Source organism: Bos indicus x Bos taurus, chromosome 11 (assembly GCF_003369695.1).
Source record: "Bos indicus x Bos taurus breed Angus x Brahman F1 hybrid chromosome 11, Bos_hybrid_MaternalHap_v2.0, whole genome shotgun sequence".
Taxonomy (NCBI): domain Eukaryota; kingdom Metazoa; phylum Chordata; class Mammalia; order Artiodactyla; family Bovidae; genus Bos; species Bos indicus x Bos taurus.
The window spans coordinates 49,003,864-49,029,054 of record NC_040086.1 but is presented as its reverse complement, the minus strand read 5'-3'; the positions used below and the strand labels follow the sequence as shown (position 1 = coordinate 49,029,054).

Here is a 25,191-nt window from a genome sequence, read left to right as displayed (position 1 = left end):
TCTGCTTTTTAATACGCTGTCTAGGTCTGTCATAGCTTTTCTTCCAAGGTGCGAGTGTCTTTTAATTTCATGGCTGTAGTCACCCTCTGCAGTGATTTTGGAGCCCAAGAAAATAAAGTCTTTCACTGTTTTCAGTGTTTCCTCATCTATATGCCATGTAGTATTTGGACCAGATTTCCATGATCTTAGTATTTGAATGTTTCTGGTCCCTGGAAAGGTTGAATTCTTAGATGGAGAGAGATTTTCCTGACTTTGCCTCTTCCAGTCTCTCATGGCTTTGTGAAGACTGTTTGAGGACAGATAGGGTTTTGAATACAATCAGGGAAGTTGTGACTTTGTGATGAGTTTTAGCCCCCATAGGAAGTTCTTTTTATTTATACATGTAAGTAGATGAACAAATCCTCTGTGATGTTTCCACTAAAATGTTACTGAATGGACCAAGTACTCCACAGAGACTGATTAATTTCTTTCTGAGGACACCTGCTGTTTGTCTTGTCACTGAAGTCAGGGAGCAACCTCTCTCCACAGTGGGGCATGGATAACAGAGCTAGGATAAACTTTATCCACATGCTTTTCCTTTTGAGAGTAACTCGCAGCAGGAAGGGCTTTCCTTGTGGCTCAGCTGGTAAAGAATCCGCCTGCTATGCAGGAGACCTGGGTTCAATCCCTGGGTTGGGAAGATCCCCTAGAGAAGGGAAAAGATACCCATTCCAGTATTCTGGCCTGGAGAATTCCATGGACTACAGTCCATGGGGTCGCAAGGAGTTGGACACGACTGACCAACTTTTACTTTCAGTATCTCAGCAGGAAATCCTTGTTTCTTTAGCTGAGCTAAACTTTTAGGCTTTCAGGCCGTTGCTTCAGTCATGTCCAACTCTTTGCTACCACATGGACTGTAGTCTGCCAGGCTCCTCTGTCTATGGGATGCTCCAAGCAAGAATACCAGAGTGGGTTACCATTCCTTCTCCATGGTATCTTCCTGACCCAGGGATTGAACCTGCATCTCCTGGGTTGCAGGCAAAATTCTTTACTACTTGAGCCATCAGGGAAGCCCCAAACTTGTAGAGGCTTTCCTGGTCACCTCTATCATTATCCTGAGTTGCCCCCTGAATTGTTTTCCCCAGAGATGCCTGGGTTTATATATTTAGCAGCATCTTTCCTTACTCCTTGCTAAAGGGATTACCTTGTCAAAGAAAGTTGTGCACATGGTAAGCACAGCACTGATGAGGATTCATGACCCTATCAGAAAAGACCTGAGACTGTATTTATTTAGGGTCTGTTCTGTGGTCTCCTTCCCAGTTTCATATATCACACTAATAAGCATATGTTTCTTCCTGAACTAACATGGTAGGTCTTTATCTTTTTGCTTAATGAGATAAAATTAATTTCTATTCTCTTAAAGTCTTTGACTATTTCCATCATAACAGAGTACATTCATTTTTATATACAGTTGTATGGCTTTATTACCCCACTCTTAAGACCACATGCGGGAAAGACACCTTTACTTCTGATTCTTTAAGGTGTAACAGTTTTTATAAGAGCGTAAGTAGATGAGCCTAAGTCCCAGGGGTCCAGCAGAAGGGCTGTGGATTAATCGGAATCGGAATGTTTGATTTCCAGGCTCTGTCTAACGTTCCTCCTCTCCGGAACTACTTCCTGGAAGAAGACAATTATAAGAACATCAAACGTCCTCCAGGGGATATCATGTTCTTGTTGGTCCAGCGTTTCGGAGAGCTGATGAGAAAACTCTGGAACCCTCGAAATTTCAAAGCACATGTCTCTCCCCATGAGATGCTGCAGGCTGTTGTCCTCTGCAGCAAGAAGACTTTTCAGATCACGAAACAGGGTAAGGAAGGAGTAATTCGTGTCTTCTGACTTTTGGGCAATAGCACTAGTCTGGTGGGCACATTTACTTCTGCTTTGCAGTGAACTCTGCAGTAGCTGGAGCGAGTGTCCAGTGCATAGCGTGTTCAGGTGTCTCAGTCGTCCTTCATCAGCCTGCCCTGCCCAGAGTCCCAGGCATGGTCAGCTGGATAGGCAGTCTGTCTGATTTGCTGAACTAAACTACGACTTGGGAAAACCAGGAGGCTGGAAAAGGCACCAACTATTATTAAGTGCCTGCCACTTTTGCTTCTCATTTTGTCATGTCACAGACTGTTCTATTCTGACTATTTTTATCCCTCCAAACCCAGTGATTTATTGCCACATGAGTAGCTCATAGTAGCTCATAGGATGTGATATGATACTCTCTAGTTTCCAGGTCAGTTGATTGACTGTTCACTCATGGTGCTAGGTTTTAATGCTTCAGGGTTAAAAAACACAGTTTTTTCATTCCAGGTACTCCTGTTCTAGTGGGGAAGATAGTTCTGTAGAAAGATGATTACATGTGTTAAGTGCTGTGATAGCAGAAGCACAGCATGCTGTGGGAACACATGCGAGGTGAGCTGAGATTCAGAGAGAAGGAAAAGACACCTGAGTTTTAGATAGCGGGGAGACACGGTGGGGGTGGACATTCCAGGCAGAGAGGACACTGGACAGGAGCATGGAGGTGCCTGGCACAGAGAGAGGACTGCTTGTAGCTGGACCTTTGGATCCAACAATGAGTGCTGAGATGGACCAAGTGGTTGGGTTTATTTCCCATTGCTATAAGGAACTTGGATTACATCCTGATAACAGCGGGGACTCAGTGAAGGCCCTTAAGTGAAGATACGCTGTCACATGTTTGTCTTAAAACATTCTTGTTGAGGAGTGACTTAGAAATTCAGTAATGGCTATTATTTTTATTTTAATATTTTGACTGAGCTGTGTAGCTTTCAGGATTTCAGTTACCTGACCAGGGTTGGAACCCGGTCCATGGCAGTGAACATGCCAATTCCTAACCACTGGCCCCCAGGGAACTCCCAGTAATGATTTTTGATGGGTGATGAGACTCAGGGTTGGAATAGAGCTGATAAGTGAAGGTTCTGGTTGAGCCAGATTGTCTAGGGGGTGAGTAATGTCAGAAGACTAAGATCTTGGCCTTGAGGAGTGTCAGTGTGTAGTGGCCAGATAGAGGAGGTTGCCCACAGGATGGGATGGCTGGAGAGGAGGGAGGAAAACTGAGAATGTGGAGTCATGCCAACCAGCGTGTGGTTTGGACTTTCATTCAGTCTGATGTCCCACCTCTCCTTTTCCAGGGGATGGAGTTGATTTTCTGTCCTGGTTTTTGAATGCTCTACACTCAGCTCTGGGGGGCACAAAGAAGAAAAAAAAGAGTAAGTTGTGTTATTTTATGACGGAGAGCACTTTTTTGTTTGCTTCCTTTTGGAAACACTTGGCAACTTTTCATCCTTTCTTCTTACCTGTGTATTTTTTGTGTTAGGGTACAGTCTCTGTACACATGGGCTAAATCTTGTTCCTGAATAGTTTCCTTTCCATTTTTCTTTATTAGAGCATGCTTGTATATAATGGTATTTTTAATAAGTAGAAATGGATATGATTGTGCTCTAGAAATCCTGACCTAGTTTCAAACTGAGGGGCTGGGCAATGTGTTGTAGACATGCTGGTGGGCTGGTGGTAGCAGAGTGAAGACTTAGTGGATAGTCCTTAGGCCTGGCTGCTTCTTCGGAATAACAGACTAAAAGCTAGTTTATAGAGGCTCAGACCTCGAGTCCCTGTGTTCTTAGCATCCAGGTTGGCTTAGCAGTAGTTGGACATTTTTCATGAATGCCTTAAATAACTTAGCTTAGAGACTGCTGAACCAGGTAAGTTGTTTTGGAGACCTAACGCAGTTTTCTTCTCTCTGTGTTCTGATGGTGTTGGTTTCTTGATGTGGGATTGTGGCCTGATGCTCTTTTTACCAGGTGGCCCTGCCCCCTCTTTAGGTGTCTTCAGTCTGTCCGCCCCATCCATCTTGGGGAGAAGAAAGACATAGAATAATTGTTAAAAAAATATTCATTTATTTGGCTGCACTAGGTCTCAGTTGCGTGTGGCATAAAACTCTTAGTTTTGCTATGTGAGATCTAGTTTCCTGACCCGGATCAAACCAAGGCCCCTACATTGGGAGCACAGAGTCGTAGAAATCCTCTAGAGTAATTATTTACACAAATAAATAAAAAGGTATAATTTGGTGGTATATGTCTGTTTTTAAGTGAGAGCTTTGGGTCTTATGCTGGAAGATGCTGATTTATTTAAAAAATGTAGGAGTTAGGACTGAATTTTGGAAATACTTTCAACACAGAAGTTGCATTTTGATTTCTGTTTGTACAGCAATTGTAACTGACGTTTTCCAGGGGTCCATGAGGATCTTCACTAAAAAACTGCCTCATCCTGATCTGGTGAGTGGCTTGGACTGGTTTATATTGCCCGAGAGGATTCAGAGTTGACAAAAAGATGCTTAGATAACTGGAACAGCCTTTTGCTCCAGGAAGAGGTTCTGCAAGGCGCCTGCCAAGTGGCATGTCCCTTAGGTTCCTGTGTACCAGTGTGCTAAGTTTGGGAGGTGGTGGTTGATTGTACAGTTGACCTTCGAACAACAAAGCTTTGAGCTGCACTAGTTCACTTATACATGGAATTTTTTCAGTATATAAAAGCACTCTATTTACATTTAGCAGTTGGTTGAGGCTTGATCATCCGTGGAATTTGGTATCCAAGGCAGGTCCTGGAGGCAACCATAGATAAGGAGGGATGACTGATTTCAGTGTTCTGGCCACTAGGTGGTGCTAGTGTGTTTTTCCCTAAAGCTCAGATAAACTTTCTAGATTTCAAATAGTCTGATATTTAAATAATATCTCTATGAAGATGAAAGACCAGTGTTTGCATTAATCTCTAGGAATTCCCAGGTGGCTCAGTGGTAAAGAATCTGCCTGCCAATGCAGGAGACGCAGGAGGTGTGGGTTCAGTCCCTGGGTTGGGACGATCCCTAGGAGAAAGAAATGGCAACCCACTCCAGTACACTTGCCTGGAAAAATCCCATGGACAGAGGAGCCTGATGGGCTACAGTCCACAGGGTCGCAGAGTCAGACATGACTGAGCAGCCACGCATGCAAACAGGTTGTGCAAGTGCCTGTGGAATTGCACAGTCTCTTGGGTACCCCTTCTCCCTTTAATATTAAATGAAGTAAATATAAGCGTCCCAGAAACCTCATTTCTTTCCAGCTGTGGTATTCTATTTTGCTCACACTCCTTCCCTCCTTTTCCTTCTTCCTCACTTCCAGCCAGCGGAAGAGAAAGAGCAGCTGCTGCATAATGACGAGTACCAGGAGACGATGGTGGAGTCCACATTTATGTACCTGACACTGGACCTTCCTACCGCCCCCCTGTACAAGGACGAGAAGGAGCAGCTCATTATCCCCCAGGTGCCTCTCTTCAACATCCTGGCCAAGTTCAACGGCATCACTGAGAAGGTGACCCATTTGTACACCTGCCCTGCTCATAATCCTTTGTCTCTCTTCCTCTCTCTTTTTTTAATATATCATTTTATGAGGGGGAGGTTGTGCTGGGTCTTTGTCGCTGCCTGTGAGCTTTCTCTAGTTGTGGTGAGTGGGGGCTGTTGTCTTGTTGCGTTGAGTGGGCTTCTCATTGTGGTGGCTTCTCTTGTGGAGCACAGACTCTAGACGTATGGACTTCAATAGTTGTGGCTTGTGGCTCTTAGTTGCCCTATGGCATGTGGAATCTTTCCAGATCAGGGATCAAACCCGTGTCTCCTGCATTGGCAGGTGGATTCTTGACCACCATGAAAGTCCAACCTTTTCACTTTGACGTTTTTCTTTTTATACTTGAAAATCGCCACGTGTGTAATGCTATTTTAAAGTGTGTGGTGTTTATTGAGCCTTCCAGACTTTCTGCTGTTTTACCCTCAACTCAACTTGAGTTGAAAGTGTAGTAAAAGTGTTAGTTGTTCAGTCATTTCTTACTCTTTGTGCCCCCATAGACTGAGGCCCACCAGGCTCCTCAGTCCATGGGATTTCCCAGGCGAAAATGCTGGACTGGGTTGCCATTTCCCTCTCCAAGGGATCTTCCTAACCCAGGGATCAATCCCAGGTCTCCTGCACTGCAGGTTGATTCTTTACCTGGGAGCTTCCCTGGTGGCTCAGCTGGTAAAGAATCCACCTGCCAAAATAAGAGATGCAAGAGATGTGAGTTTGATCCTTGGGTTGGGAAGATCCCCTGGAGAAGGAAATGGCAACCCACTCTAGTATTCTTTCCTGGAAAATTCCATGGATAGAGGAGCTTGGCAGACTACAGTCCATGGGGTCATGAAGAGTCAGACATGATTGAGCAACTAACACTTTCACACTTCAACTTGAATTAAAGTGCCTCTGGGTAGTATGGAGAAAGGACAGGGTATTTAGGAGAGTAGAAACTCACAAAGGTATGAAAAACTCCCATCTTTTAAAAAATATAATGTAGATATTAAAGCAGAAGAAAAACACTAAAATATAAATAAAATGAAAAAATGTATTCTTACTATAACGTTACCTTTCATCAAGTTGAAAGTTTCTTTTTATCTGCAGAGTTAACTGTTTCTTGGTTTAATTCCTTTCTTCATCGTAGATAAATTTAATCCTTTTTCGTTCTTTTAAACTTAAACTTTTTTTTTTTACCTCAATGCCTCATTCTGAACCCTTTTCCCTCTCTTTTTTAGACTCATTTCATTTGGGGAGGGTGAAAGACCTTAGGGCTTATCTAAATCTGTTTATTTTGTTTGGCTTTATTTTATACCAATTTTACGTGACAGAGCTGGGGATCTAAAGTCAGATTTTTCTCTGACTTTTTCAACTATACCACATGGTCTCTATTATTACTGTTTGTTCACATATAAGCAATATTGAGATTCCTGTGGACCCTCAGTATTGGTTTACGTTTATTGTTATGACAGTATTACTTAAATCAGTGTAAACATCAATGTTGGTATACACTTTTCATACCTATAGCTTTTAAGGAAAGTACTAAATTATAACTAACTTTTATGTAAACAAAACTTTGAAATCAATAAAACTGGTTAATAGCACTATTGTTATGTGAGTTTAGCTAAAACCTTGCTGTGTGAGGACCGTACTGATGTCCAGTGTAATTCCTCCCCTCCCTCCACCCCATGCTCCCAGTGTTCCCTTGTAAATTTCAGAGAAACCTTTTCATGTTAGGTTATGGTGGTATTTAAGTGTTAACTCTGTCCTTCACTACTCGGAGATAATTAAAAATAGTGCCTCTTGATGCCAGCTTGTACATAGACACAGATGTGGGCAGTGAAATTTCTTGGAGTTTACTTGATTAAGAACATTTCTTTTTTTGGAGTGGGGGGAGGGTTTAGCACAATATTTTATTTCAACCACACAGAGATGAGTTACTTCCTATCACCAAAAAGACATTTATTTCTATAGGGCTTATACCTATAGATGATGAGAAATTTACCAGAAAGAAGGTGTGGCTCTGGTATGTGTACTAGAGATGGAAAGTTTTTATTTCTCCAGTGCTCTCAGATTATTCATCATGTGGCAGGGAACTTAATTGTTTAAAAAGGAACAGTTTTATTGAGATATAATATACAGTAGCATACAATTTGGAGAAGGAAATGGCAACCCACTCCAGTGTTTTGCCTGGAGAATCTCATGTACGGAGAAGCCTGGTAGGCTGCAGTCCATGGGGTCACACAGAGTCGGACACAACTGAAGCGACTTAGCAGCATACAATTAACCTATTCAAAGTTTACAGTGCAGGTTTTTTTGTTTTGTCTTTTTTTTTTTTTTGCTTTACTGTATTCATAGATATGAGCTACCACAGATCTGGTCAGCTTTAGAATACTTTCATCATTGATTTTTTTTTTTTTAATTACCCTTTAGTTATCATTTTAACCCCTTTGTGTCCCCCTGCCCTAGACAGCAACTAATCATTTTTGAATGACACTTGATGCTTGCAAATTTTGAAACTAACTTTGAGATCACGGTCAGTCTACAAGTTTTTGTTATGGACATGTTTTCATTTCTCTTGGCTGGATATCGGGGAGTGGAATTGCTGGGTGGTAACTCTTAGGTTTAGCCATTTGAAGAACTGTTTTCCAAAGTGACTGCACTGTCTTATATTCCCACCTCCAGTGTACGAGTGTTCCAGTTTCTCTGCATCTTCACTAGCGTTTGTTATTGTTTATCTTCAGGTTTGGGGCATCCTAGTAGGTGTGAAATGGTATCTCATTATGGTTTTAATTTGTATCTCCCTGGTGACTAATTTCATGTGCTTATTTGTATATCATCTTTGGAGAAATGTTTGTTTAGATCCTTTGTGAATTTAAAAAATTAGTTTATCTTTTTATTATTGAGTTGTAAGATTTCTGTATATAGTCTCAATACCAGTCACTCATCAAATTGTATGATTTGCGAATATTTTTTCCCATTCTGTAGGTTGCATTTTTACTCTCTTGATAGTATCATTAGCAGCATAAAGGTTGTAACTTTGATGAAGTTACTTAGTTTTTCTTTTATAGTGTGGGCTTTTGCTATCATATGTAAGAATCCATTCTTAAATCCCAGGTCATGAAAGGTTACTTCTGTGTTTTGTTCTAAGACTTTCATAGTTTTAGCTTTTACATTTCAGGCCTTTGTTGTTGTTGTTTAGTCCCTAAGTCACGTCCAGCTCTTCTGTGACTCCATGGACTGTAGCCCATCAGGCTCCTCTGTCCATGGGATTTTTCTAGGCAAGAATACTGGAGTGGGTTGCCATTTCCTTCTCCAGGGGATCTTCCCAGCCCAGGGATAGAACCCACATCTCCTGCATTGGCAGGTGGATTCTTCACCATCTGAGCCACCAAGAAAGTTCCATTGATTGGGGGATTTTTGCAGAAACTAACTAATGCCTGCGGTCAGTAAGTTTATTTTGGTTAGCCTGAGATTAATTCTGTTATTTCACTAACACTTTGTGAGTTATTACATTCAATAGTTACACCTGACACACCTGTAGAATCTTTTAATTGAATTGAAATGTTGTCTTCAGTTCACTCTTCTGTAGAAGCAAAGGAACCCTCTCCAGCACCATGAATTTCATTTACACTTTCTGTATCAGAATCAATGACTAAGGTTTTTTGTCTTTTTGTTGGTCTAATATTCACATCATCTGAATCAGAACTATATTCTGAAGAACTGTCATCTTCTGAGACACTAGTATATATATCGCTCAGGCAATCAGAGAAAATATCTTCATAAAATTCACTGAAAGATTCTTCTTCACTCAAAATTTCATGATGCATCATTTTTGAAAATTTTTCATTGGAACAAATACCTAACAGAGCAAAATATTAATACTAATGACAATCATAAGTTGTGTAATGAACCCTTCATCGATTTGAAGCTCTAACAACTTCACATGGTGGTATTTATTGTATCACTCTCTAGAAACATACTGATATGGCTCGTGGGCTCAATAGTGTATTAAGTTAAATTTTAGTATATGGTGTAAAGTACAAAGTCTAGTTTTATTCTTTTGCATATGGCTGTCTAGTTGTCTTAGCACTGTTTGTTGACAAGACAATTCTTTTCACATTGAATGGTCTTGGCATCCTTGTTGAAAAATCATTTGACCATAGACACATGGGTTTATTTTTGGAGTCTCAATTCTGTTCCATTGATGTATATGTCTAGAACACAGTCTTGGTTATTACTACTTTGTAGTTAGTTCTGAAATTATAAACTGAACTTTCCAACTTTATTCTTTTACAAGATTGTTCTGGTTATTTTAGGTTCCTTGCAGTTTTACAAATTTGAGAATCAGCTTGTGGATTTTTACAAAGAAGCCAATTGATATTCTGACAGGGATTGTGTTGAATCTGTAGATTAGTTTGGGAGTTATTGCCAACTTAATAATAGCAGTCTTCTGATTCATAAACATGGGTTATTTTTCTATTTATCTTCTTTAATTTCCTTCAATAGTGTTTTATAGTTTTTGGAGTATAAGTTTTGAACTATTTTAATATAAATTTTTATTATTTTAATTTTTGGCTGCACTGGGTCTTCGTTGTGGTGTGCAGGCTTCTCATTGCAGTGGCTTCTCTAATTGCAGAGTGCAGGCTCTAAGGCTCGTGGGCTCAGTAGTTGTGGCTCATGGGCTTAGTTGTGATCTTGTGGAATCTTCCTGGACCAGAGATCGAACCCATGACCCCTGCATTGGCAGGCGGATTCTCAATCACTAGACCACCAGGGAAGCCCCCGCAGTTGATTTTTGTATATTGATTTTTGTAGCCTGCAACCTTGCCAAACTTTTAAAGTGTATTTCTTAAAATTTTCCATATGCAAGATCATATCATCTGCAGACAGAGATAGTTTTACTTCTTCTTCCTTTCTAATCTGGATGCTTCATATTTGTTTAAATGTTATTACCTGATTGCTCTGGCTGGAATCTCTAGTACAGGGTTAAATAGAAGTGGAAAATGGAGATATCCTATCTTGTACCTGATCTTGAGGGATAGAGTCCAGGCTTTTACCGGTAAGTATGATGTTAGCTGTGGATAACATCACATATCTGTTTTTCATAGATACCCTTTATCAGGTTGAGGAAGTTCCTTTCTGTCTCTGTTGAGTGTTTTTCTCATGATAAGGTGTCGGATTTTGTCAAATGCTTTTTTGTATCTACAGAGATGATTGTGTGGGTTTCGATTATTGCTATTTGTTGTCTTATTTTGCTATTTATTGCCTTATTTTCTTATTATTATATGATATGGTATATTATATTAATTGATTTTTGGATGTTAAGCCACCTTTGTATTCCTGAATAAATCATACTTAGTCATGTATAATTGGTATATAATTCTTTGTTGTTGTTTATGTTGGAATTGATTTACTAGTATTTTGTTGAGGAATTTTGCATCCATATTCATAGAAATACTGATATGTAGTTGTGCCTAGTTTTGGTATCAGGGTAATGTTGGCCTCATGAAAGGAGTTGGGAAGTATTCCCTCCTTTTATTTTGGAAAAGTGTTTGAAAAATTGGTGTAATTTCTTTAAATGTTTGGTAGAAAATACCAGTGAAGAAATTTGGGCCTGGGCTTTTCTTCATGGGTAGTTTTTTAACAACTAATTTAATTTCTTGTTGTAGGTTTATTCAGATTGTTTCTTTTCAAGTTTTGGTAGTTTGAGTCTTTCTAGGAATTTATCCATTTCATCTAACTTATCTACTGTTTTAGCATACAGTTGTTTATAGTGTTCCTTTATAATCATTTTTATTCCTGTAAAGTTCCTAGTAATGTTCCCTTTTTCATTTTTGATTCTAGTAATTTGAATTTTTTTTTCTTGTTCAACTAACTAAAGGCTTGTCTTTTCAAAGAAACAGGTTTTGTTGATTTTTCTGAAATGTTTTTCTGTTCTGTGTTTTTTTAACTTGTGGTCTGATTTTTTTTTCTTTTTTTCTGCTTGCTTTAGGTTTAGTTTGCTTTTCCCCCAATGTTTTAAGGTGGAAGGTTATTGATTTGATTTTCAATCTAGGCATTTACAACTAAGTTTACCTCTTGGCCACTGCTTTAGCTACATCCCATAAGTTTTTATATGTTGTGTCTTCATTTTTATTCATCTTGAATTCTTTCCTGATTTCCCTTTTTATTTCTTTTTTATTTAACCTATTGCTTGTTAAGGAATGTATTGTTTAATCTTCGTACATTTGTGAGTTTTGCACGTTTCTTTCTGTTGCTGACTTCTGTTAATAATTTCACCCCATTGTGGTCAGAGAACATACTCTGTATTGTTTCTATATTTTGTGTTTGTTGAAGTTTGTTTTACGGGCTGGCATACGGTCTTTGCTGGAGACCATTCCGTGTGCACTTGAGAAGAGTGTACATTATGCTGCTGGCGGTGCAACTTTAGGCCTAATTATAGTGTTGCTCAGGTCTTCTGTTTCTTCTGCCTGGTTGTCTGTCCACTGTTGAAAGTGAGATATTCAAGTCCTGAGTGAGGCCTCAGTTAAGTGTTGCTCAACAGACTGTACTTGACCTACGAGTCTTGGGGCCTTGGAGGAGGAAGGAACGTGGAATGTCAGTTGACTGCTCTTCTGGAAAACCCTCAGTGTTAAAGGGCTCCTTGTTGGTCACAGGTGCCTGTTCCATGGTGCTTGTGTCTGATGGTCAAATGGTCAGGACATTCTTCTTTATTTTGAATTAAGTGAAACTCTTATTTTTTTTTTTAGGGGCTTTCCAGGTGGCTCAGTGGTAAAGAATGTGTCTGGCAATGCAGGAAACATGGGTTCGATCCTTGGATCAGGAAGATCCCCTGGAGAAGGATATGGCAGTCCACTCCAGTATTCTTGCCTGGAAAATCGCATGTACAGAGGAGCCTGGTGTGCTATAGTCCCTGGGGTCACAAAGAATCGGATATGATTGAGGGACTAAACAAACAACAACTCATGGTTTTTAAATTCTGAACTTTTAACAAATCCTATTTTTCACTTGACATTTTTGTTTTCCTTATAGAAACAAAAACCTATATTATATGGTTAGAGTTCAACAGTTTGGTCACGTGCTGGCTGAAACACAGATGAGGTATTTCAGCTTTCGCCAAACAGCTATTCTTAACCCTTGCAGGTGGTTGCTGGGGTCAGGTGTCTTCTGGATTCTATTGGAAGACAAAATTCTATTAAAAAACCCAAGCCAAGCCAAAACAAAACTTGTGTTCCTGCTCTAATGCTCCAACACTAACTTGATCATTTTCTTTTCTCTCTCTAGGAATATAAGACCTACAAGGAGAACTTTCTGAAGCGCTTCCAGCTCACCAAGCTGCCTCCATATCTAATCTTTTGTATTAAGAGATTCACTAAGAACAACTTCTTTGTGGAGAAGAATCCGACTATTGTCAACTTCCCGATTACGTGAGTGTTCCCCTCCCACACTTCCTATTAGGGGTGTGAGCTTGAGTTCCTTTTTTATTTCTTTGTGCCACTCTTAATATTGGACCGTCTTAGTTGGAGATTGTAAGGAACCTACCTACACTATATAAGTTAAGGTTTCTATGGGAAGGATACAAACATTTTAGGGACCTCAAAGATGAATGTTTACTTGGAGGCAATTCCCCTTTTGTCTTCTCTCCTGTTGCCTGCTGGGAATTGTAGTCTTTCAGTATAAGGATGAACAGACGGTAAAAGTAGGACAGGTAGGCTTTTCCTGGCTTTGAAGGTAATCTTGAATAGTTAGTCTGTATGTCTGTCTGCCTATCATTGCATCTTGTGTGCTATGGTTAGTTAAGTGTGGACAGTGGGGATGACTCTAGATTTGCCTTACTCTCTTGGAACTCTACTATCTTATTTCTTCCCTAGAGGATAAAGTCTGGAATATGTTCAATTTCTGCCTATTGATGAGAAAGTTATAAATTTTGATGTATAGTCTTATTTTTAATTGACCATTCAGTTGTCTTTTTGCAGATATTTATATGTGTTTTTTTTTCAGTATGTGTCCTTTATTTTTTTTTTATTGGAATATATTTGCTTTACAGTGTTGCATTAGTTTCTGCTGTACAGTGAAGTGAATCAGCCATGTGCATACATATATCCCCTCCCTCTTGGACCTCCCTCTCACATCCCACTCCATCCCCTGCTTTAGGTCATCACAGAGCATGGAGCTGAGCACCCTGTGCTATAGAGCAGCTTCTTACTAGCTGTTTTACAAATGGCAGTGTATTTATGTCATCAGTCCTAATCTCCCAGTTCATCCCACCCTCTCCTTCCTCTTCTCCCCCCACGCCCGTGTCCACGTGTCTGCTCTCTGCATCTGCGTCTCTGTTTATGAGTAATTTTTTTTTTTATGAGTATTTTAATGGGGAATTTGGAGGAGCGGTAGAAGGCTCCTGCAAGACCCTTTTGGGGGTAGACAGTTGGTTTTTAGTTCCCAAGAGACGAGACCACAGAGAGGCTTGGTGGTGGGGCTGGCAGGAAGAAAGGTGCATCTGTGTGTGGGCGTTTAGATAAGGTAGGAGCCCTAACATGATTTCTTACTGGAAGGATCTGAATGGTTAGAAGATAGGATTACCATGCTGTTTAGCTCAGAAGTGTAGTTATTTTTAAACCTCAGAAAGTAGTTTGGGGGCTGTAATGGGCAAATGGTCATCTCCTTCTCTTGTCTTTCTCCCTCCATCCCCTCCAGTTGCCCAGACTGAGCTGCCAGTGTTTTCCTTTGAAAATAGTACCAATTCTTAATTCTGTGTAGCGTTTAAGAGGGTAGCAGCTTAAAGAAGTCTTGAGTTCTGTGTTGTCCTAGCCAGGTGGCCTTGCGCAGGTCATTTGTATACTCTCTTCTGGATTAAATGAGAGGCCTGGACTAGACGAGCCCTAGGGATCCTTCCAAGTGTAACATTTTATTATTTCTGGTTCCATCATCACCAAGACTCTGAGAACAGTGGTGGATGAGGAGAGAAAACCTTTGTAGTAGTTAGGGTTACAGGAGAATTTCTTTCTCTCTTTTCATGCACTTTTCTTCCTTTTCTTCTCCAATATCTTGTTTATGTGACAAGTAGAATGAAATCTGGGAATATGAAGGCCAGCTGTCTGCTAACTTGAGTAGGATCACAGAGGGGCTTTCTCTGAAAGACTAGGGGTTTTAATTCAGAGCTGGACTTTGGTGAATTGCTGCAGTCACCAGTCTGTTCCTGGAAGGAAGGAGCCCTCTTTACTCTAGGGCAGCTCCCGAGGCAGGACTGTGTGTTGATGGTAGTTCCTGCTCAGTCAGCACAGAAATTTCCTTTCACTGGTAGGAAGTTTCTTTTATATTAGGGACCTGGAATATGTGTATTTTGCCACGAGTTACATTTGGATTTTTGGTCACTGTGCCTTCAGTAGCTTGTCTATCAGAAAGCTTTGGAGAAGTTGAGAAAAAGATGACTTTTCCACTAGTCCGATGGAGACCATCACACTGTGTGACTCTCCTGGAAACCTAGACTTTGGTTATTAACGCACCGTCATCACTTTTAGACTAATACAGTTCTCATTATGCTCAAGTCCCCATTTGAAAAACCCTTCGTCAGATCTAATTCTTCTCCTGTGTTTTATTCATAGTAGAGATCCATCAGACGTGCAGTGATTAGCGGCCCCCTGCTTGTTTGGAGATAGGGTTTCTGGGCACAGGTGTAAAGTTTCACTTCCAGCTAGTTAGGTGGTCTCAACATTGGACTGTTTCATGGGGGGACAAATAGGGTTTTCCCCATTGACTGTTTTCTAAAGCAAAATGATTTAACATCAATTAATTCCCTTTTGCCACTGAGACAGTTTGGGTTCAGTCATGAAATTTTTGAGTATATATACTTCTGAAGACTTTTCTAGGACTTGTTCAAAGAAGTCCAAACAGCTGTTGTTAAAGCTGAGAAGACAGTATGAGAAGTCAGTTCTTAGCAGCTGGCAGGCATTTTGGCTCTCTTGAGCCCTCATCGGTTTCCTCAGACTCATATCTAAAATGTATTTTAACAGTGGCTGTTTAGGGACTTCCCTGGCAGTCCAGTGGTTAGGACTTAGCACTTTGACTGTGTTCCACAGATGGGGAACCGAGATCCTGCAAGCTGTGTGGCAGGTCCAAAAAAAAAATCCCAAAAGCCCCAAAACAACAATGACTATTTATTGCAATCTACATGGTTCGCTGTCAGTCTGTGGAAATAATTAGTGATCCTTAACACATGGAAAGCTACATAATACAGTTAGAACAAAGTTGCATGCTTATTATTAATACATGGTTTACACTGAAATTTTTTTGTATTTTTGGACAGATGATATATTCATAAATTCATAGTGTAAAATTCAAAAGGAGACACATATCTAGAAATGATCCCCGGATGTGACCACTGTTAGCATTTATTGTAAAGCCTTCTTGAGATGATAGCACTGTGTTTCATGTTATGAGTGGTAGCACAGCCGACAGTTCTAGAGATGAGAAAAAGGATATAATCTCTCTTGGGCTTCCCAGGTGACTCAGTAGTAAAGAATCTGCCTGCCAGTGCAGGAGATGTGGGTTCGATCCTTGGGTTGGAAAGATCCCCTGGAGAAGACAATGGCAACCCACTCCAGTATTCTTACCTGGAGAATCCCATGGACAGAGGAGCCTGGCGGGCCACAGTCCATGGGGTCACAGAGTGTTGGACACAACAGAGTGACTGAGCACACACATACTCTTCTTATTCTATCTTGTATTTAAATTTTTATAAATATTTGTAGGCGTCAGGTTATATTTTTCCTGAAAATAGTGTAGTTAGTTAGCTTTCTCTTAATAGTTACGTTAACTGTCAATCTACTTCCCTATTTGAAAGTTCTTGGTAATTGTCATTGCCGTCTTCACAGTAAGCCTGTATTATAGCTCTTGACTTCATAAAAACTGGTACACATTTATACCACATTTATACATCAACTGATAGAATTCAACAAATAAAACACAAAAGGAGGTTTTATTCCAAGTACATCAAGAATGCTTCTCTGTGTTTAAAAAATGAGTGTTCAAGTGTTAAAAATAAATTTGATGTTTTTAAGTCCCAATTGAAGGAACCTAGTCAGTAGTCTCTATTGACAACCAGAACTGAGAAATTTGGAAGCTGTGGGGGAGTCAAGGTGGGTTCCATAAAGGAGAGAAAGCTGGATGGGAAAAGGATAAAGCTTTTCAAAGCAGAAAAGAGGGCAGGTAACTCTTGGATCTTGCTGCTTCTCCAGTGCCTGGTTTCTGCTGCATCTCCTAGTCTGAAACCTTGAATCAATTAATCCCCCTTTTGTACTTGGGCTGCCCAAGGTGTTCTGTTACTTGTAACCATTCTGCCTATTTGACTAAAGGCAAAATAATCAAATAAACACAGTCCCATGAAATCAAAGAAAAAAACAAATCTGAATGATCTGCCTGGTTTGCCATATTTAAAAAAATTAATTGACATATTTATTTTGGCTGTGCTAGGCCTTTGTTGCTGTGCGTGGGCGTTCCCTAGTTGTTGCAAGCAGGGGCTACTCTGGTTGCGGCGCAGGAGCTTCTCTTTGTGGTAACTTCTCTTGTTGTGGAGCACGGGCTCTAGAGCTTCAGTTGCAGCTCGTGGGCTTAGTAGTTGCAGATCACAACTTAGGGGTGGCTTACTTGCCTGGCCACACGTGGAATCTTCCTGGACCAGAGATCGAACCCACGTCCCCTGCATTGGCAGGTGGATTCTTAACCACTGGACCACCAGGGAAGTCCTGTTTTGCCACACTGAAATTGTTACAGTGATTGTATACAGTTATAACTGACATGCTCAGGTGAGCAGGCTTCTATAGGCTGAGTCCAGAGACCAGGTACCCCCTGAACACTGCCACTGCAGCCGATTCCCTGACAGAGCAGAGGGTGAGGCGGTTACCCTTGTTCTCATCTCAGAGGAGATGGTGACTCTCATTCTCATACAGCAGAGCCTTAGCTTATGTCACCTGCTTAAACTTAAACACAGCTCCGAGGTGACAGAGCCTCGATTCCAGCTCAGGTCTGAATGACTCCAAGCTGTGTACTTTAGACTGCTAGGTATGCATTAATTTTTATTTTTGAATATTTTTTGTCCATGCCTTGTGGCTTGAAGGATTGTAGTTCCCCAGTTAGGGATTGAACCAGGGCCCTCAGCAGTGAAATCATGGAGTCCATCCACAAGACCACCAGGCATGACTCCCCTAGGCATGCTTTTATTTTTTTATTTTTAAAATTTTAATTAAAAATATTATTTATTTGGCTGTGCAGGGTCTTAGTTGCAGCATGCAGGATCTTTCAGTTGCAGGACGTTTAGCAGCAGCATGCAAACTCTTAGTTGTGGCATGTGGGATCTAGTTCCCTAACCAGGGGTTGAACCCGGGCCGCCTGCATTGGGAGTGCAGAGTCTTAGCCACTGGACCACCAGGAACGTCTTTTAATTAATTAATTAATTTATGGTTGCACTGGGTCTTTATTCCTGCATATGGGCTTTCTCTAGTTGCAGTGAGAGGGGGGCTACTCTTTAGTTGCAGTGGGCTGGCTTCTCACTTTCGTAGTTCTCTTGCATAGAACAGGCTCTAGGGCACCTGGCTTCAGTAGTTGAGGCCTGTGGGCTCAATAGTTGTGGCACACAGGCTTAGTTGCTTCGTGGCTTGTGGGATTTTCCCAGACCAGGGATTGAACCTGTGTCTCCTGCATTGACAGGCAGGTTCTTTCCCACTGAGCCACCAGGGAAGCCCTCAGTTCAGTTCAGTTCAGTCGCTCAGTCGTGTCCAACTCTTTGTGACCCCATGAATCACAGCACGCCAGGCCTCCCTGTCCATCACCAACTCCCGGAGTTCACTCAGACGCACGTCCATTGAGTCAGTGATGCCATCCAGCCATCTCATCCTCTGTCGTCCCCTTCTCCTCCTAGGCATGCTTTTAAAATACGCTTTTCCCATAGAGCCAGTCTTCCTAGTTTGACCCATTTTTGTAGCAAACTGTGAATTTCCACAAACCTGGGCTCCGTAGCTATTCAAGCCCACCTAGATCCAAGTTCCTGAAATAGGGTTCCACAGCTTCGTGGTCCATTTAGGGAGGACAGTTAACCTCTACAGGGCTAACCTCATAGGCTTTGTCTGATCTTCACTTTATTTTCATCATCCTCAGAAATGTGGACCTGAGAGAGTATTTGTCTGAAGAAGTGCAGGCAGTGCACAAGAATACCACCTACGACCTCATCGCCAACATTGTACACGACGGCAAACCCTCCGAGGGCTCCTACCGGATCCACGTGCTCCACCATGTGAGTAGGGCTGACTTCTCACTGTGCAGAGTGGCAGAAGCTGGTGGTGTTCCCTTGGCCTTTTGGAAGGCAGCTCCTTTCAGTTTGCTCTTTCTTGTCCTTGACTTTGGGATTCTGTGAGAAACAGAGTTGTCAGTGACCAGTTTAAGGCAGCTGTTCTCAATTTTGGCTACATGTGGGACTTCCCTGGGGGCAGGTTTTAGACTGCTGAAGCCTGGACCATCCCAGACCAGTTACGTGAAAACAGTGTGATTTGTGCCTGTTGATTTTCCACTGGGGCAAAGGCCAGAGATGCTGCTGAATGTCTTCCAATGCACAGGCAGCCCCCACCACAAAGAGTTTTCCGGTCCAAAATGTTGGAGTTAAGACTTGATTAGATTATCTGGAGGTGAGAACCAGGCATCTTGATGGTCTTAAAATTCTCAGGTTTCCATTGTGTAGCCAAGATTGAGAAGCGCTGTCCTAGACTAGCACCTGCCACCTAAAGTGCCTTGGATTCACAGCATTGACATCACATGAGAACTCGTTAGAAATTGTAGAATCTCAGACCCCTCGCATACCTCCTGAATCACAGTCTACTGGTTTAACAAGGCCCTCTGAAGGGTATGAAATTAAAGTTTACAAAGCACTGGTAGAGAGGTTCCCTTTCAGCTAAAACTAATTTTGTGAATTTGCTGAAAATGGGAGAAACATGTGCTTAGAATGTATTTGGTATGATACAGATTACTGGCACAAATTGTTCTAACTTGATGAGTCTTCTGAGAATCTGGGTTTAATGGTAACCAGCTTCTATCTGCCAAGCACTTGGCCGTGTGCTAGATAGTATGCCACATACTTCATGTATGTTCATCTTGTTTATATCCCTAAACACACTTCCAGGACAGGTGTTCATACCATCTTTTTACAAGTGAGGAACCTAGCTTAGAGTTGGAGTAACTGATCTGAAGTTAGAAGAGTTGGCATTGGAACCTGAATACTCGGTTTTACTGTGTTCTTATTAACCAGTCCTCACACCAGGAATAGGGGTTTTCATTATGGGATCCTGAGCTTTTGTTGTGTATCCTATTTGAACTACTGGAATATCCAGAATAACCGGAATATATTTGTCTTTGGCATTTCTTGAAAGTTTGGATGGATGAGGCAGGTGAGCTTCCAGAAGTATCTCTGCCATAATCCAGAAACTTCTTTTCCTCTTTGTTTATAGAAGAATGAAGTGAGGTAGATGTTGTTATATTTGCAGCACTGCTTCTTAGGCCAAAGGAAACAGGTTAGTATGAGGGACAGTGTCCACCAAGGAGTCTTTTTCTGTCCAGCTCTTGCCGTGTCCTCTGGGGCGGGGGTGGGAATGTCCATTTTTGGTTAATGCTGCACCTTCTAAGTGAATGTGTTGATCTGTCACTTCAGAGCAGCAAGGGGACATCTCAGGTGAGGAGTAGGGGCTTCCTCTTCTTTCTCTGTGTTGTCCTCCTAGTCTCTTCCTAAAAGACGAACAGTGTTTGAGACTCCACTGTGCTTTAAGGAGTCCTCAGCAGGACTTGTTTGTCAAGATCAGCACCCTAAAAGCTCTTGACATTGAATGATGCCCAGCAGAGGCCTTGTACTTTCTTTCTTAGAACTCTTGCTGGGTGATGGTCTAGTGACTATTCTGACTTTTCTAGCTTTTGGCTGCATCTCTTTCCCTCTAAAACTCTATTGGTTTCTGGGAGCAAACTGACCTAGCCCTTCATACTCCTTGCAGGGGACAGGCAAATGGTATGAATTACAAGACCTCCAGGTGACCGACATCCTTCCCCAGATGATCACACTGTCAGAGGCTTACATTCAGGTGGGTTGGCTTCACTCGATGAGCGTGGAGGTGATAGGGTGTGGGGGCTGGTGAGAGAAGTGTTGTGGGTGAAGGCAGGGAGTGGGACTGAGTTAGCTTGGGTGCCTTTCGACATGCAGTGGGGAAAGAGGCGGGGCCAGGAGTGATCTTCAGTGAAGAGAAGGACAGGAAAGCATGGACGAGTTATTAGTGAGCAAGGAGGTTCTCTGTGTGCGGTCAACCAGGTCAGGTTTGCAAGTGTGTGGTCTGATTTCAAGGAGGAAGAGCTCAGAATCATCTGGAGTCATCTCTGAAGCTCTCCCCAGTTCCCTAGGCAAAGTCAGCATTCTTTGTGACCCCACAGCATTGTCCCATGTCTATGGAGCAGCAGCTGCATGTTTTAACTGTCCTCTCCACTGTTTTGGGAGTTCAAGGAGCTGAGGGGCTCTTATCTTCTCTTTCTTCTTTTTAAAAAAAATTTTTACTTTTTGGCCACACTGTGCAGCATATGGGATCTTATTTCCCCAACCAGGCATCAAACCCATGCCCTCTGCAGTGGAAGCGCAGAGTCTTAACCACTGGACCTCCAAGGAAGTCCCCCTGTCTTCTCTTTCTAACTGTCCTAGTCTCTGCAGAGAAGGAAGACAGGCTAGGAGAAGGCCACAGCTTTATAAAAAAGGAGAGAGATAGTGCTTGTTCCAAGAAGAACTCTTTCCTTGGTGACTGAAGTTGCAGGCCTGACTGTTAGTCCTTTTTCAGAAAAGGAGTTTGGAATGGGAAGAGAAGGATGGGTAGAAAAGTGAAAATTAAATGAAAGGGAATTTTCTGAAAGATTTTGAGTTAGTTTTAGGGGACTTAGCAAATACGCAGTTGAGGTGATAGTTTGCTCATTTCCTAGCACAGATTTAGGTGCATGATAAATATTTGTGGATGGAACACAGGCTCCTAAGTATCCATTGTATTCATTTCTTACAGATTTGGAAGAGGCGAGATAATGATGAAACCAACCAGCAGGGGGCATGAAGGAGGCGTTTAGAACTTTGCTCCCGGGGCTTTGGCCGACGTTGTTGTGAGCACAGGTGGATGGCACAAGCCCCTGAGCCAGCGCTGTGTTCTGGTTCTCACCAGAGCATCAGTGGTCCATCTGCCTCGGATGGCTCCATGCTGTCACTCAGCTGGTCTTTGATCATTTACAGTAGATTGGTGCCCCTTTCTCCTCCCTGGCTAGCTCCCTTCTAGCAGGCCAGAACTCTTTTACAGATGTATGTAATTTATTTCCGAATAGCCAGGAATACTAAAGGACTAGATGGGTTTCTTTGAAGCATCAAAGCCTCAGGATTATAGGATTTAGAGCTTGAAGCCAATAACACCCTTCTTCCATCATAGGTAGTTTTCCTGTGGTTCTCTTCATTTCTTGATATGTGTTTGGGGATGGATTAAATGTTTTCCTGTTTTTAAACCAGCCTCTTGTTTCATATCATTCCCTTGGGCTTCTGCCTAAGGGGGGTTTAAAAAGAAAGTCCTCACGAACTATCTCCCCTATGATCTTTCATCTGGTGGACATCACGCTTGTCTCTTCCTGTCAGCCTGTGCGTGGTGTGTCAGTTAGGGTGCATCTATCCTCTGAGTAAGACAGAATCTGACAAAGAGATAAATCACTATCAGTCTTAGCTGGAACTCTGGAAGTGGGCACTTTCAGCCTGCAGTGCAGGGCTCCGTGAGGAATGACAGGGAAGCAGGCAGGAAGAGTGTCTGACCACAGGACAGCTCTGAGAACGTCTCAGCCAGGCCAGCGGGGAGCTCGGAGCACAGAAACATCAAGCAGAAGTGGTTTTCAGCCAGACTTACTCAGGGAGGAAGTGTGGCCTAGGCCTGGGCACTGTTGTAGACCTGAAGATACAGCGATCTGGAGATACAAGTGTGGGTGGCAGCCAGTCAACTGCAGCAAGTTCTCTGTGTGGCAGGTCGGAGCCCTGCACCTCGGGCTGCCATTCTTTGCTTCCAGGACACAATAGAGTCATCCCTCGGTATCCTCGGGACCTTGGTTCCAGGACAGCCCTGGACACCAAATTCTGAGGAAGCTCAAGTCCCTTATATAAAATGGTATAGTGTTGACACATAACCTGCGCACATCCTCCAGTCTACTTTACGTCACCTCTAGATTACTTATGATGCCTAATACAATGTAAATGCTAGGTAAATAGTTACCAGGCATATGGCAAGTTCAAGTTTTACTTTTTGGAAACTTCTGGAATTTTTTCGCCCTGAATATTTTCAGTCGAGGTTGGTTGAATCCACAGGTGCAGAACCTGCAGATGCGGGGGGCCGACTGCACCGTCTTTGTGTTCTTCCACCTCCTATAGCTCCAGCAACCCTTTGCAGGTTCACCAGGCCCTCTCTTCTCACTGTTTACTTTTTCCCTGGGCCATTTCAGCTATGCCTGTGGCTTTATTTACCAATTTAAGGGAGATGATCCCAGTCTTTTCTTTTTTTCTTTTTGGCTGCACCTCACAGCATGTGGAACTTCCCTGACCAGGGATCTAACCCATGCCTTCTGTAGTGGAAGGATGGAGTCTTAACCACTGGAATACCAGGAAACTCCAGATGACTGTACTCTTAATCTTAAAGTAAGTGTAAAGTGAAAGTCACTCTGCTGCTGCTGCTGCTGCTAAGTCGCTTCAGTCGTGTCTGACTGTGCGGCCCCATAGACAGCAGCCCACGAGGCTCCCCCGTCCCTGGGATTCTCTAGGCAAGAACACGAGTGGGTTGCCAATGTCTTCTCCAATGCAGGAAACTGAACATTGAAAGTGAAGTCGCTGAGTCCTGCCCAACTCTTAGCGACCCCATGGACTGCAGCCCACCAGGCTCCTCCATCCATGGGATTTTCCAGGCAAGAGTACTGGAGTGTCGTGTCCAACTCTTTGCAACCCCATGGAAGCCCGCCAGGCTTCTCTGTCCATGCAATTCTCCAGGCCAGAATATTGGAGTGGGTAGCCATTTCTTTCTCCAGGAGATCTTCCCAACTCAGGGATTGAACCCAGGGCTCCCACATTGCAGTTGGATTCTTCACTGTCTGAGCCAGCATTGAAACCCACTCTTAATCTTAGACTCCACTAAATTCTTGAACTTTGGAGCCAACTGCCTACTTGGTATGTTTTGGGTGTCTTAATGTCAACTGAGTTCAGATCAGATCAGATCAGATCAGTCGCTCAGTCGTGTCTGACTCTGCGACCCCATGAATCGAAGCACGCCAGGCCTCCCTGTCCATCACCAACTCCCGGAGTTCACTTAGACTCGTGTCCATCGAGTCAGTGATGCCATCCAGCCATCTCATCCTCTGTCGTCCCCTTCTCCTCTTGCCCCCAATCCCTCCCAGCATCAGAGTCTTTTCCAATGAGTCAACTCTTCACATGAGGTGGCCAAAGTGCTGGAGTTTCAGCTTTATTATCATTCCTTCCAGAGAAATCCCAGGGCTGATCTCCTTCAGAATGGACTGGTTGGATCTCCTTACAGTCCAAGGGACTCTCAAGAGTCTTCTCCAACACCACAGTTCAAAAGCATCAATTCTTCGGTGCTCGGCCTTCTTCACAGTCCAACTCTCACATCCATACATGACCACAGGAAAAACCATAGCCTTGACTAGACGAACCTTTGTTGGCAAAGTAATGTCTCTGCTTTTGAATATACTATCTAAGTTGGTAATAACTTTGCTTCCAAGGAGTAAGCGTCTTTTAATTTCATGGCTGCAGTCACCATCTGCAGTGATTTTGGAGCCCAGAAAAATAAAGTCTGACACTGTTTCCACTGTTTCCCCATCTATTTCCCATGAAGTGATGGGACCGGATGCCATGATCTTTGTTTTCTGCATGTTGAGCTTTAAGCCAACTTTTTCACTCTCCACTTTGACCTTCATCAAGAGGCTTTTGAGTTCCTCTTCACTTTCTGCCATAAGGGTGGTGTCATCTGCATATCTGAGGTTATTGATATTTCTCCCGGCAATCTTGATTCCAGCTTGTGCTTCTTCTAGCCCAGCGTTTCTCATGATGTACCCTGCATATAAGTTAAATGAACAGGGTGAAAATATATAGCCTTGACATACTCCTTTTCGTATTTGGAACCAGTCTGTTGTTCCATGTCCAGTTCTAACTGTTGCTTCCTGACCTGCATACAAATTTCTCAAGAGGCAGATCAGGTGGTCTGGTATTCCCATCTCTTTCAGAATTTTCCACAGGTTATTGTGATCCACACAGTCAAAGGCTTTGGCATAGTCAATAAAGCAGAAATAGATGTTTTTCTGGAACTCTCTTGCTTTTTCCATGATCCAGCGGATGTTGGCAATTTGATCTCTTGTTCCTCTGCCTTTTCTAAAACCAGCTTGAACATCAGGAAGTTCATGGTTCACATATTGCTGAAGCCTGGCTTGGAAAATTTTGAGCATTACTTTACTAGTGTGTGAGATGAGCGCAATTGTGCGGTAGTTTGAGCATTCTTTGGCATTGCCTTTCTTTGGGACTGGAATGGAAACTGACCTTTTCCAGTCCTGTGGCCACTGCTGAGTTTTCCAAATTTGCTAGCATATTGAGTGCAGCACTTTCACAGCATCATCTTTCAGGATTTGGAATAGCTCAACTGGAATTCCATCACCTCCACTAGCTTTGTTCATAGTGATGCTTCCTAAGGCCCACTTGACTTCACATTCCCGGATGTCTGGC

The 25,191-nt window shown here is 42.4% G+C and overlaps 1 protein-coding gene across 1 annotated transcript in view; it reads left to right on the top strand.

Annotated features, from left to right (window-relative positions):
• USP39 (ubiquitin specific peptidase 39) overlaps positions 1-21,941 on the top strand; it is a 36,610-nt gene extending 14,669 nt beyond the window's left edge. Inside the window, exons 6-13 of the mRNA XM_027555537.1 lie at positions 1,621-1,846; positions 3,177-3,254; positions 4,249-4,316; positions 5,196-5,384; positions 12,675-12,817; positions 18,540-18,675; positions 20,414-20,500; positions 21,455-21,941. Of these exons, the coding sequence (XP_027411338.1) occupies positions 1,621-1,846; positions 3,177-3,254; positions 4,249-4,316; positions 5,196-5,384; positions 12,675-12,817; positions 18,540-18,675; positions 20,414-20,500; positions 21,455-21,502 (975 nt within the window). The 3' untranslated portion in view covers positions 21,503-21,941. The remainder of the gene's footprint in view (positions 1-1,620; positions 1,847-3,176; positions 3,255-4,248; positions 4,317-5,195; positions 5,385-12,674; positions 12,818-18,539; positions 18,676-20,413; positions 20,501-21,454) is intronic.
• Positions 21,942-25,191: the final 3,250 nt, after the last annotated feature.